This window comes from Gymnogyps californianus, chromosome 3, assembly GCF_018139145.2.
Source record: "Gymnogyps californianus isolate 813 chromosome 3, ASM1813914v2, whole genome shotgun sequence".
In the NCBI taxonomy this organism is placed as follows: domain Eukaryota; kingdom Metazoa; phylum Chordata; class Aves; order Accipitriformes; family Cathartidae; genus Gymnogyps; species Gymnogyps californianus.
The window spans coordinates 52,559,251-52,572,310 of record NC_059473.1 but is presented as its reverse complement, the minus strand read 5'-3'; the positions used below and the strand labels follow the sequence as shown (position 1 = coordinate 52,572,310).

The following is a 13,060-nucleotide window of genomic DNA, read 5'->3' as shown; positions in this document are numbered from 1 at the left end:
GCATGTTTATACTATCATACTACTGGGATAAAAAGGAAGGTCTTTCACCAGCAGCTGGAGATTCTTTGAAACGCATTGTTCATAAGCACATTCACAGTGTGGGTGTCATGCAACTATCCCTTCAAGCCAGAAAATTTTTAGTTATCAAAATACGTTTGTCACATAAGTTGCCCCCAAACCTTTGATTCCTCTTAGCCTTAGACTCCCAGGTACTTTCTAGTGGGATTCCAAGGCGGAGAGAATGCAAAGCATGTTGATGATGCTTTTATTGGCAACAGACACTGAAAAATCTCCAGTTATTGGAGGGAGTGACTCTGATTTCCCCTTCCAGCAATTTTCTTGCACAAGAAGAAACCCCCTAAACCCCAAAATATAAAATGGAAACGTTAGAGCAAGAACAGGAAACCAATCTGATAGGAAAAGCTGAGCCTTGTTTGGACACCTTGCGATAGTTACTGCAGTCACAGCGTGTGGCTGGGACTACATATGTCTGTGCTGCATGTCTTACCAAAAGGGAGCTGCTGCCTGGTTGTCAGGGTACTACTGCAGTGCCCAAAAGTCTTGTCACTGCTGCTTCGACACTGATACTCCAGTAGCAGGTCCCAGCATGACCATCTCTGTTCAATAGCCTTGCCCATGGACTTTCTGATGTTGCCAGGTTCGTCCTAAATGATTTTAGCCTGCCTAAATAAAAAAGCCAGGCACACCTGACACCTGGAGAGAGGGGGTGGAGGCTCTGTATAGCTGGGTCAGGAGTGAAGACAAGCAAGTAACTTCCCAGTTAAAATGGCACATGGAGACAGCCATGGATTTAGGCCTTGGTATTTGATCCCTATTAAACAGCGTTTTTAGTAACATGGCTTCTTTCTGTTTGACCCCCAAAGTCTCTTTTACTTTTCTGTCCTGTACAGGAGTTTGCTGTGCTGGCCTATAACCCCTAATAGTCTGTGTTCCTCAAAAGAGGGATGGGATCAAAAGCCAAACTATATGTCAAGACAAAATTAATGTTTGACTGGGGAAGCTGCTCCGTGGAGAAGGAGAAGTCTCTAACCAAGTTCTTAAGAAATGTTTCAGTGACTGAATGCCAAAACTTTGATTATTACCCCTACAAGAGGGTAAGCACCCCAGATGGCCACTGAGCTAGTAAAAACGCCATGGTTCTTAAACTCTGAGAGGCCAAATAGAACCAAAGGAAAAGGCAGTCTTGAAGGTGTGGGTGGGAAGAAATCTGACTCAACATAATGTAGTGAGCATAGCCCACAAAAGCTATCTGGGCCTTGTGGATTATTCCTACCATTAACAAGGAGATTGTAATCAAAAGAGGATTCCTCATACAGATTTTGCCATTAACATAAGGAAAGTAAAACTGTAACTGCCAGACATATGTTTATGGAGTTGCCTTCATTAACTATGGACAATCCAGAGTATGGCCTGCACACAGATCCCAAAGTGTCTGTGGTGGGGTAAAATGTGAGTGCATAACATTGGGTGGCCCAGCACAGCCAGAGAAACTCTTACACTCACAGAGGGATGAACCTTTTAGTTTTAAGGTAGATGTTATGTACAGATATTTTGAATCCAATCCCAAGGAAAATAAGCTCTGGCAAAGACTGATGCCAGAGTAGCTGTTACGAACTCCAAGGTCTGAGTCAGGCATAGGTGAGATTGTACAGTCACCATGAACCTAAGGGAGTGGCAGAGTCACAAAATGTCCTGGAGACTGCTTTCTCCAAGCAGAACAGATTCCATCATATCTCAGCAGATAGGAGTTTTACAGCAGCTGTTTCCTGGTGCTGAGGAGTCATGCTGGGGACAGAAAACTTTTCTGAGGCTTAAGGAAACTAAATGTCTTTATTTGCAAATTCAAGTTCAGGCTGGGTGACGCTGGCTGTGAGAATTAGGTTGCTTCTAGGAAGGTAAGTCTCGTTTTTACAATGCACTTTAACAGCCTTTAGAGAAATATCTCTGGTTCGAGGTGGATTGGGGCCATTACAGATACCAAATGCTGCCATTTGGATTATCCAGAGACTTCACAAAGATGTTGGCAGTGGTAGCTGTGAGTTTCAGAAGGAACGAGATAGATAGTCTTGTATTCCTGCTAGTGAAAAATAGATGGAAGATGACTCTACATCCTCTGTTTGAAAAAAAACAGGTACTGTAAAATTGTCCCCTGAAAAAACAAAGGAACCAATTCTCTGACTGCTAGAGCTAAAAGCACGTCCTGCTGAAGCAGACTCCCATGAAGAGATATCCCTAAGAAGGCAAAGGTAGTGTGTTGCATAGCGGCAGCATAGGACCTGAATGGTATAGCCAAGGCAGGCAGCATGTGTCCCAGGTGTCAAAGGCGGGTCTCCTAGAGTGCAGAAGGCGGCAGGAGATGAAGATGAGACAGGCAGTCCCCAAATTGCTGCAGATCATAAGAATGCTGGACGATGAGCAAATAATGCCTGGTAACTCATTAGATGAAAATGCAGAGTCTGTGAGGCAGATGCCTTTTTTCCCCACTAGTATCTAGCTGCCTTAAGCCTCGGGTATATGGGTTGGGTTGTTTCAAAGAACCACTACCATTAGCACAAGCATAAAATAGGGAAAGAGAAAATAGATTCCACATGAAGGGATTTGGTATCCATGACCTACTGTTCAAGCTGTGGCAGTGCCTGATTGCAGCTTTCAGTGACGTTGATAGATGCTAAATATGAAGGAGACTTGATTTCTGCTCAGTCTGCAGTGGGAGCTGAGAATAGCCAGCCTCTACTCTTAAAATGATCAGGAAAGGTCTCCCAGTCACATCAAAGGACTGGTAACTCTGCAGAAGGGCTGCAGAGGAATTGTCTGCTCTGACAGCCCACACAGTGATGGCAGTGAAGGCAAGAGAGGTCGCTGCCTGCTGTGCCTAAGTGGGACACTTAGAATTTCACCCTGTGGAAAGACAGCAGGTAACCATGTCTCTGTCCTGGGCCTGGCACCCGAACAAGTGCCTCCATTCATGGGGAATCCCCTGCCATGACAGGCATCTACAGGCTGATGAGCTGGTCTCTCTGTGTGAGGAACCAGACACAGTGTCTCCTCCTGCAGCGGACTCGTGTGGTGACATTTCTTTCAGTCCTGGTCCTTCCAGGAAGGAAGAGCTCTGATTCCAAGAGGATGAGGAGAGAGGGGAGCAGCCCCACATCTAACACTACAGTTTCAGTTAAGGCTTAAAAGTAAACAAGACAAATCCATCCTGAAGCATGAGAGGGTGCCAAGCTAGGCCTTTTTTCTGCAGGAAAAGGTGGCTCCAATGGGGACACGAGCAGCAGAGCTGAAGGCTCTGACTAAATTTCTAGATTACATGTGTTCAGGAGGGTCACTGGGATGAACTTTGAGACTAGAGGCACCAGGCTGTCTTCCAGGGAATAGCTTTGGAGGAGGCTGCCAAGAAAGAAGAGACGCCAAGCAGTGCTCCCTCCTTTTCCTGAGAGTACAAGGCTCCTGGACATAAAAATCAAGTCTTTTGCTGCTGACATGAGGATGAGATGTATCTCTTCAGATGTTTCAGAAGTTTGGAAGAGCTTGGACAATGGCAAGCAATGTAAAGGGGCTGTGATGAAGTCAGGGATATTGTCTTGATTTGTACCAATTTAAGCCTGAGTTATTGTCTGGCCCTCTGTGACAGCATATAATTAGGGTCAATGGGAATTATTTATTCATTTAGAAGGGCTAATTTAAATTTCATCATTAATGACTTGTGCATGTATCTATTCACTTTCAACATATGCAGAGGAATTTACACAGCACATACTTCTCCTTTATCCTGTTCAAAGGAAAACTCCAATCAATTTTGACTTCAGTAAAATAATCACATTTAAAATGTTGAGGCATTGGCTACACCCATTATTTCTACAGATATTTCCCTTGCGTCGAAATTACTTGGCTGAACCTGCTCCAATATTCTTCTGTAGTGATGACTCACACATCAGTGGTCTATGAGGAACATGTGAAAAATAAAAGTGGAGAAGAGCTCTCCATAGGCTTTAGTCTTGTTAGGTCCGTTACTGGGGTGGGGAACACTACTGTAGAGCTAAAGTCTTTTGATAAACACAACTGTAACAGTGGTTTTGCCTTCTAAAACAGGAAGGGATCTGACCATAATAACACTCAAGAATCAAGCAGTATGCTTCAAATTCTAGCTTTTAAGGCTTTAGTAATTCATCTGAGCTAAACATAAACTGCAAGTTCAGGAAAACTGGTGAGAAAATCCACTTGTCATTAGCATAGAAAGAAGACATCAAGGAACAAATATTGCACCATAAGAACAAAATGTCACTGGCTAATAATCAGCTGGAAGTTGAACTAGTACGTACTGAAGATATCTGTTACAAACTGAGTTGCACCTGGTGCTGTGAACCTGGCAACCCATTATCCAGTCTAGTAGCAGAAGAATTAGGATACAACTGTTTAAATGTTAACATTCTAGCTTTTTGTTATGTTTGGGCCAGATCTCCAGCAGAAGTTAATGAATGCATCAGAATAGTATCAGTTTATACTAGCTGGGAATTTGGACATGAACCGCTTTCTCTTTAAAACTTTGATATGGCAAAGGGGACCTGCACCACGATTATCCATGCAGTTTCAGTTTTCTGTATATCTTTCAAATGCTTCAGAATTGTAAAGACACTGAAAACAATTGTCTTTTCAAACGAACTGAAATGTTCTTAGAAGAAAGGTTCACTATTCATCTTACATATCAATTAGTAATAGGAGCTTTTTCCCAGAAGACTCATTGAAGTTAGTGTTTGTGACTGCATTATCTATATTCCCACAAAACCTGTGAAGATAGTCTAGTTAAAAAAATATTTATTTTTCAGCTATATAGCATCTATTAAAAATTTAGAAAAGCGTTAATTAATTAATTCCAAAAATAAACTTAAACCCAAGCCACTTATCTGAGCCTGGCATACAACAAGAATTAAGCATAAACAAAACAGTTTACAAAATGTGAACATAATTTAAAAAAAAATTATAAGTCAATATAATATTTCAGTCAAATAATTATTGACTGAATTATTACACAGAAAATTAGACAAGTGGGTACATAGAAGTAGCTAATCCTGTAGTCTTGAAAATTTGTATGACCAAGGACTCTACTAGCTCCATGAAGCAGGGGACTGCAAATACTTAAAGAGCAGAGAAATGCATGATTTTTGCTTTGGAGTATGTTTAATTTGCATGGTCCCAATAATACATGACTAAAGGAGTGAAATATAAGCTCAAATGTGAGGAGCCTCGATGCTGTATGTGAAATTCTCTGGCAGTTTCAGCCCAGTTCATAATGGGTGCAGGCCCACCTCACTGAAACCTGCAGCGGTTTGCTCCAGCACTGCAGCAGAGAATGCAAGGATGCAGTTAAAATAGGCTTAATGTGTAAATATGTAGCATCTTACTATATACATACTTTTCTTCTCATAAAGGACTGCATCCATGCTGTTGAACGTCACTGCCATTTTGGCATTTTCAGCCAGTGTTAAACACTGTAGCTTTTTCCTGGTGAATAGGAAGGCCCTGTTGAAATTGAGAAGGAAGCAATATTGACATAGGAAGCAATATTTTTAATTCAATTCAAATTATTGAATTCGTAATTATTTTTCTATAAATTATTAATTTACTAGCACTGTCTTGTATCCATTTATATCTTTCAGATACTGCACTCAGTATTTGATACACTGAGTAAGAGACTGACATTTTCTACTGCTCTGAAGTGGCTGACTTTTTCAGGATGTATGACTACGTGAATAAGTTACTGTGTGGGAAGCTAATTACTACATTGGCAAAACGTTATCAACAGCATCCTAGTTGCTCAGGTTAGTGCCTTTGCCTACAATGAATTAGGAACATCTCACTCTTGTGAAAGAAGGCAGCATCCAGCTAAAGTGGTGTAAGCAGCTCTCCATTGAGTAACATTGGATAAGAGCAGGAACTTGAGCATTTACTGTAGAATGAGTAATACATTGTAAATCCACCCTTTACTTGACCTTGTGGTAATTTATGGCTGGAGATAAGCCACAAGCTAAAGGCATAGGCATGGGCGACACTGCTGTAGGCAGAGCTGCAGCAGCATGGGAATGTTGGTTCTGAGCAACAGTAGGAAAATATCATTGATATGCAGACACCCCACAATGACATAGTTTTAAGATTCAACAGAAATTACCTGCAATTAAAATTTCTTTCTGCTTCACATTTCTCTGCACATTCTTTTTCATTATTTGTCTTGTAAAACTGTTTATTTCGAGTAAGTATCCAAACACCATCTGTTCTTAAATAGTCATCCAGTATATCTCCTTTCACTACAAGGGAAGGAAATGAATCAGACATTAAAAATTACAATGCTGCAGTTAAGAAGATCTGTGACTTTGAGTCCCATTTTCCATGTAGCTTTGACAGGTGAAGGCACCATTTATTTTGTGTAATTCTGGGTAAAAGATGATAAACTCTGAGGCAATTTCTGTCTCCTGACACAATCACAGCTGTATGACTAACACATCCTAGGAAAAAACGGCAGAAGAGAGATGTAAAGCAGCAGCTCTGAATGGAGTTATGCATGGGTTTGAAGCTGATAACACAAAATGTGAAACAAGAGTGAGAGGGACCGGAGAGGGGGACTAAATGGTGTCAAACAAACACCAGTCAGAGAAAGATGAAGGGAAGTGATACCAACATTAAAGTTTTGGATATGTATGAATTGGGAGGATGTGAGATTACTACGTCCCATGTGGATTGTGCAATCACTACAGTTTTACTGGTCACTGAATAGTTGTTTGTCCTAAGATGTCTTGCCCTGGAACAAGAAACCTCAATAATAAGACGACTATATAGCCTTTTACAATGGCCGCTGCTATTTTGTTCTAATGGGTTGAGCAGACTTACTAATGACACTGTCAGGCTGCATCTCTGTTGCAACAAATTAACCCAAGATTTTAAATTAGTAAATCAATTAGTATTATTATATCTGAAAGCTACATGTGCATAAGATGTATATGATATACCTGCTAATGCATTTAACATTTAGCTCTAAAATGTCATTGCTCACAATGGAGTTTGCCATCTAATTGATTTTTTCCTTTTATGTCTATAAAGATTCTATGTTTCTGTTCCTAATTTCTACAAAAGTTTATTTCCATATCCCGCATCAGATGACAAGGTTACAGAAGTGATATGGTTTAATTATTTCATTTTTCAAGCTAGATTATTATTGACAGACACAGGAAATTGATAATCTTGTACAGCATTCTCACAGGTAATGTTGTGAATCTTTCGTTTATGCAAACACTCATATTAGGCTCAATTCACTGCAACATCACTCCAATGTAATTAATACCCATGATATATAGGTCATCCATCACCTACCTCCATATGACACATATTCATATAAAATAAAAGGTATTTGGGCCACTAATGAAAGTAAGATGATTAATTGCCTGAGAGCAATCTTCTGTGACTGTTTGCAGAGTTGGCTCAATGCTATAAAATCTGCGTGTCTTAAGAAATCCCTGACACTGAGGCATCCCATATCTAATCCTACTGTTACAGTAGGACTATGTGGAGCACCAACAGCCTACCAATTTCTCCTGATGGACTCAGCAAACAAGTGTTTCCTCTCTTGACTTTTTTCCTAAGCTAACTGAGGCCACTGTTCCAGAATTGCAGGGGACCAGAATAGGAAAATATTACTTTTCAAACATTATTGGCTCGTCTTAAAACTATGTTTGTCCAAAGAGCTCTACTTTGGATACCATTCCTTTTCAGTGACCATAAAAAAAAGATTCATTTCAGTTGGTTTAAGAATGAACACACAAGATTTTGGATGGCATGTGTAACCTAAAGGCAACACAGATTGGCAGAAGCTTAGATAACAGAAAAGAAAATGTGATGTTAGTTGCTTGAAAAACACTGCAAAGTGTAAACTTAAAAAAGAGTACAATAGATTTAAAAATGCAGCAGGAAATGTATTAGTCTGGCTAAAGTCCAAGTCTTTATAAACCCAAACATGACACATGATAATTGAACAGAATATTCAAATATATGAGCAAACGAATTTCTTCTTTTACATATGTATCTTTCCAGACTTGACCAGTACTAATCCAGAAGACATGAAAAATTATTTCAAGGCAGCTTTGTGGACCATCACTTTAGAGCAAGTGAGTTAGAGCTGATTGATAACAATGAGCAAATAAAAATAAATTTATCAGTTGTCTTTTATAACCCAGCACAATCACACAATGATACGTCCCTGTTATTCTGACTTATTAAATGTCTGAGCTATTAGAAAATCATACAAACTGTCCTGATATGCTTTTAACAGTACTTTTTAAAAGACATTTAAGTGCATACAACGATATGCAATGTTAAAGTACTAGAGAATATGATATTTGATTGAAATCTGATCGAAAGGTATGCTACATGTGGAATATTTATTTACAGAATTTGTAGATGAGCTTGAAATTCATATATTACCTTTAGCGGAACACCTATCTTCTTTTGGAGCTGTAAAAAAGAATTCTAGACATATTCCTGGAAAAGTTGATCTAGGTTACTGAAGATCAAATTTCTCCCTACTGCCCCAGGAAAACAAGGGTGAACATTTTCTTGTAAGTGTTTGACAACAGAAAATGTGAAATTACTGGCATATAAAGGAGCTTTTTCATTTTTAATTTTGTTTTAAATATTTCATCTAAAAACTTTAAAACTCCTATCATAAAGGATGAAAATCAGGATCACTGTGCTTCGCAATGCTTGGCAGTAAAAACAGCTTTAGCATTTGATCCAAAGCCTCCTGAAATCAGAGATAGCTGTCTCACTGACTGCTATCGGTTTTGTAGCAGGCTTTGAGGCTGCTTTCCAAGGGGCCCCATTTCTGGCCATGAGACATGTTTGCAGGGAGCCATTAGTTCCCCACGCAGACACCAAGGCTGTTGCTCTTCTGGTGTCTCTAATGAACACAACACTGGAGCAACCACAGCCCTGGCTTTGTTCGACAGCAACTCTCGCTGGCCAGCAAGCCCCAAATCCATTGCTGTCCAGGTAAGTGGTGACACAGGGATTTGGGGACCTACCTTCACCAAATGGAGCTTGCAAGCGTTTGGCCCGTATCTCACCTAGGCAAGCGGAAGGCAAAGGACTCTTACCTGAGCTGAGCAAGAAAAGAAAGAGAAAGGCAGCTTTGCTAATCCACATTTTGGCCCAGCTGGCGGGTGCTGGAAGTTGTGTGTGTCGGTGCACAAAGTTTTATTGACTCGCACTGGAGTGAGGCAGCATCAAACAAACAAGGCAGGTAGGTTAAGTTAATCATTCTCCCATGCTGTGACCCCCTTTGCCATGGTGTGTCCATTCAAACAACCTTGACTTAGATGGATTACCAAATCAGATTCAGTCATTTGTACTGGATGCTGGGAAATGTGAAGGCACTCTCCTGTTTTGCGGAGCATGTTTTTGTTCTCAGATTGCTTGGCCTCACTTTGCTAACGTAAAGATGGGGAACATGGTGGTGGAGAGTATGGGAACCCAGGCGCAGTCTAATTCTACACAGTCCTCTATATTCAGCTTTAGGTCCCAACAGTATTTTCAGTCACAGACTTGCACTGCTTAGGTTGGAACTGCTTCTGATTTATGCTTTTGTGTAAGCCAGTCCACAAAACCAGACCCTGATAATGCTAACTCTGTATCAGAATTTCTTTCAACAGTCGCCAGTGTCCTTCCTGGGGGAAAGAAGATTCCTTCCCTCAGCTGTTTCCCATTTCTGGGTTGGCTTTTGTTGTTCATGACTTGAGAGGCAGTGTTAACCTTGGTTCAGTGTATAACATGTCTTTGCCCTCCAGGCAAAGCTCCTGCTATCTCAGGTCTGCCCAGACCTCAGGGTGCATGCAGGGTGCCCCACGCATTTCAGCAACACCACCTCCATCACCCCCACAGTGCTCAGCTAAGGCAAGCTAGGCATTCCCAGCCAGACTGCCCTCAGGAGTTTCAACTGGTTTGCCTGGCAAGTCGGTATAGCCTTCAGCTGGGGTTGGCAGACGCGGGCAGAGGGGGCAGAGGAGAACGAGATTTAGGAGCAAGGTGGGAATCCCACATATTCCCCTCTGTGCTGGGAGAATGATGGTTCTGGAAAGGCCACGTGCAGCAGCCACATCCCTGTGAGTATTGATGACTAGACGAGTCACCTGGGGTAAAAGCAGTGGTCAAAAGGTACGTGCCTCCAGGGCACAGGTGGGAAATGCACTCTGAGCTGGTGGGGAGGCATTGAGGAATTGGCCTTTCTGCCTCAGCTCTGAGACACAGCAGAGGGTTCTCAGTAGCGAGCCAGTGTGTAGGCTGCAGGCAGGATGGGTAGAAGTAGTGACGCCAGTAGGAAAACAGATGGTTGGTCTTCGTCACTGTTTTGTGGTCTGTTGTGTCCATGTACCATCACATCCACAGCTCATCCACATCCCTACCTCCACAGTCACTTTTTCAGCATATCATTCAACCTCCACCACACCTGGCAGAGGGAGGGAACTCAGATGTTCCTACAAGGCTTCAGAAAATCAGTGGTCATACAGAGAAAAGAAACCAAAAATTGTTTTTCCATAAGGACACTCAGGGTGGAAGCAAACACCATTTCTGCTTGGCCAGTCAGCAGGTCTGTACCCTCCAACCAGCATGTCAGCACATGCATAGATGAATCCCAGGAACATCCACCTCGTACACATGGACATGGAAGAGACAGGGTGTCCTAATGGAAGCCAGGAGTACCTCACAGGGAGATTATGGGGACATGAACGGGAAGAAGCAGGATCAGGGGACCATTTGGGAGTGAGGAGGGCATGGAGGACCTGAAGATTTCCCAGTTTGATACAGGAGAGAGGTGGGGTGACCAAGAGATGCAGGAGGACATGATGAGCAGGGATACAAACTATGTGGAGCCAAGCCTCTCTTGTTCTGCCACTGACAGCGTTACTTGCTCTGCTCTCAGATAGCAAATGCCATAGACTATAGATGCAGAAGTCTGAAGCCACTCTAGATCTGCTAGTAAATAGCATGGAAAAGTCTTTTCTCTTGGATCTCATTTAAATCTTAGACTAATGAAAAGCAGAGAGATTTTTATGCCTGTTTTCTATTAGAAACAATGGAACCCACATCTTTGCTCATGAAAACTATGCTGTAATCCTACCTGATTTTGTCTGGGATTTTCTGGAGAATGTGCTGTCCTGGTAATGTCCAGAAGGGTGCAGCAGATGATACTTTTCTTGACAAAGTAGGTAACATTAAACCCCCAGCATAAACAAAGGTGTCAGTAAGCACTCATGATACATTGGCAGGAGATGTTTGTCCATAAGCTTGAAAAAATCCCAAGGCATTTATTATTTCATTGCTCATATCACAGCACTAGCTTATAAGGAAGTTTATGTTATGCAAATACCCTTTTTTTTTCTTTCTCAGCTCCCCCTTTTCCTTCCTACCACGATACAAGAGGCTTAAAGTTGATTGGTTTGAACTTATGTAATATTAATAGGTTCAAAAGCTTTATTTTCTCAAAGTGATATTCCATGTAGGAAAGACAGCATGCACGCTTTCTTTCAGAGTGCATACAGAGAAAAATAGAACAAGAGCGAGCAAGGGAAAAATGCCAAGTGTAACATTATCACTGTAAGATACTGAAAAACATAATAAAGGTTATGATGCAGTGAAAAATAGAGGCACCTATTTGGACCAAAAAAACGCCAAAATTTTGTGAGAGCATAGTGCAGATTTCATCTAAATTAGAAAAATGAGAAGAAATAACTCCCTTGAAAAGGAAAATAAATATAGATAAAATGAATAAATGAGTTGTGAGCTCAAACCAATGCTCTTAAATTAATTTGGAAAAACATAGATATAGAGCTGCACAGTAATGAAAACAAAAAAGAATTTGAATGTCAAGTGTCAAATTATAAAATATTTTCATTAGGCTTTCAGCTTGGAGAAAGAGATGTTTGTACATGCTTGCTCATTCTACACCTTTGCTAGGGAACATCATGCAGCCTTGCTGCACTGTCTTGGAGTGTGTTATTTTCTTTAAGTGATGAACAGGAGACTTGTCAGTTAATCAAGTACATACTTCCAGCCACTGATTCACTAAATTCTGTCAGTGGAATATAAATATTTCTGCTAACGTCAGAGGGCTTTTAGACAGGCCTTGTGTAATTTTTAATTCTTAAAATGAAGTTAAACACTCTTGGGAGGAAAACAAATCTGGTAATAGAAAAGAAAATGAATGCATCTCCAAACAAGTGAGTGAGACATCAAATATCCCTCATCAAGGACAGTTCCTTCTGTGAGTAAATAATAACAGAAAAATTCCTCTGAAACCCATCTCTCTATACTTTCCTGAACAGAATAACGGGAGTCACAAGCTCCATGAAATATAAATTAGTTATCGTTTCCTCATCAGATGCAAACACGTTCCGAAGAACCAGTTTAGTCTGAAGTACTTCGTACTTTCTCTAATCCCTGATTTTCCTTTCCTGGTAAAGACACATTGACAGGAGTAGCAAGTGAGAGATCAGCCACCAGAAGTAATAGAGTGGATAGTGAGTGGTGGGCACAGCTTTTGGATTGGTTGGCCAATTTGTTTATTTTTCAGTTTCATACTTTTCCATGTTTAGTCACAGAATTCCCAACCCCAAGATGGTTTCCAAGGAGAAGAGCGCAGTGTCCTCTAACTCTCTAATGATTTCCTGCTTCATGGTAGATTTTGTCCATTGACGCAAACCTGAATCAGGTAGACTATTAGGGCACTGTTCAGATACACTGAGCACAGAGTACGACCTAGCTCCATTCATCAGTAACATGTGAAAGCCATTTTTATAAATTTCAGTACCTCATTTTGGGGGGGCTCCATTACTGATCATTTGCTTGTTCTCATGGATACTTACATTTTTTCCAGAGGATGCCACTGATGATGATGATTACTATTAATATCAGAGCCTCCACCTGAAATCAGAGCCCAAGCACTAGGTGTTCGAGATGATAGATATGGGACACTCTCAACCCTGAAGAGATTACTCAG

General features: G+C 41.1%; 1 protein-coding gene across 1 annotated transcript in view; it reads right to left on the bottom strand.

Moving 5' to 3' along the window:
* LOC127015318 (plasminogen-like) overlaps positions 1-9,210 on the bottom strand; it is a 29,376-nt gene extending 20,166 nt beyond the window's left edge. Inside the window, exons 1-3 of the mRNA XM_050895180.1 lie at positions 9,162-9,210; positions 6,188-6,323; positions 5,435-5,541 (exon numbers count right to left, since the gene is read on the bottom strand). Of these exons, the coding sequence (XP_050751137.1) occupies positions 5,435-5,541; positions 6,188-6,323; positions 9,162-9,210 (292 nt within the window). The remainder of the gene's footprint in view (positions 1-5,434; positions 5,542-6,187; positions 6,324-9,161) is intronic.
* Between the last annotated feature and the right edge of the window lie 3,850 nt (positions 9,211-13,060).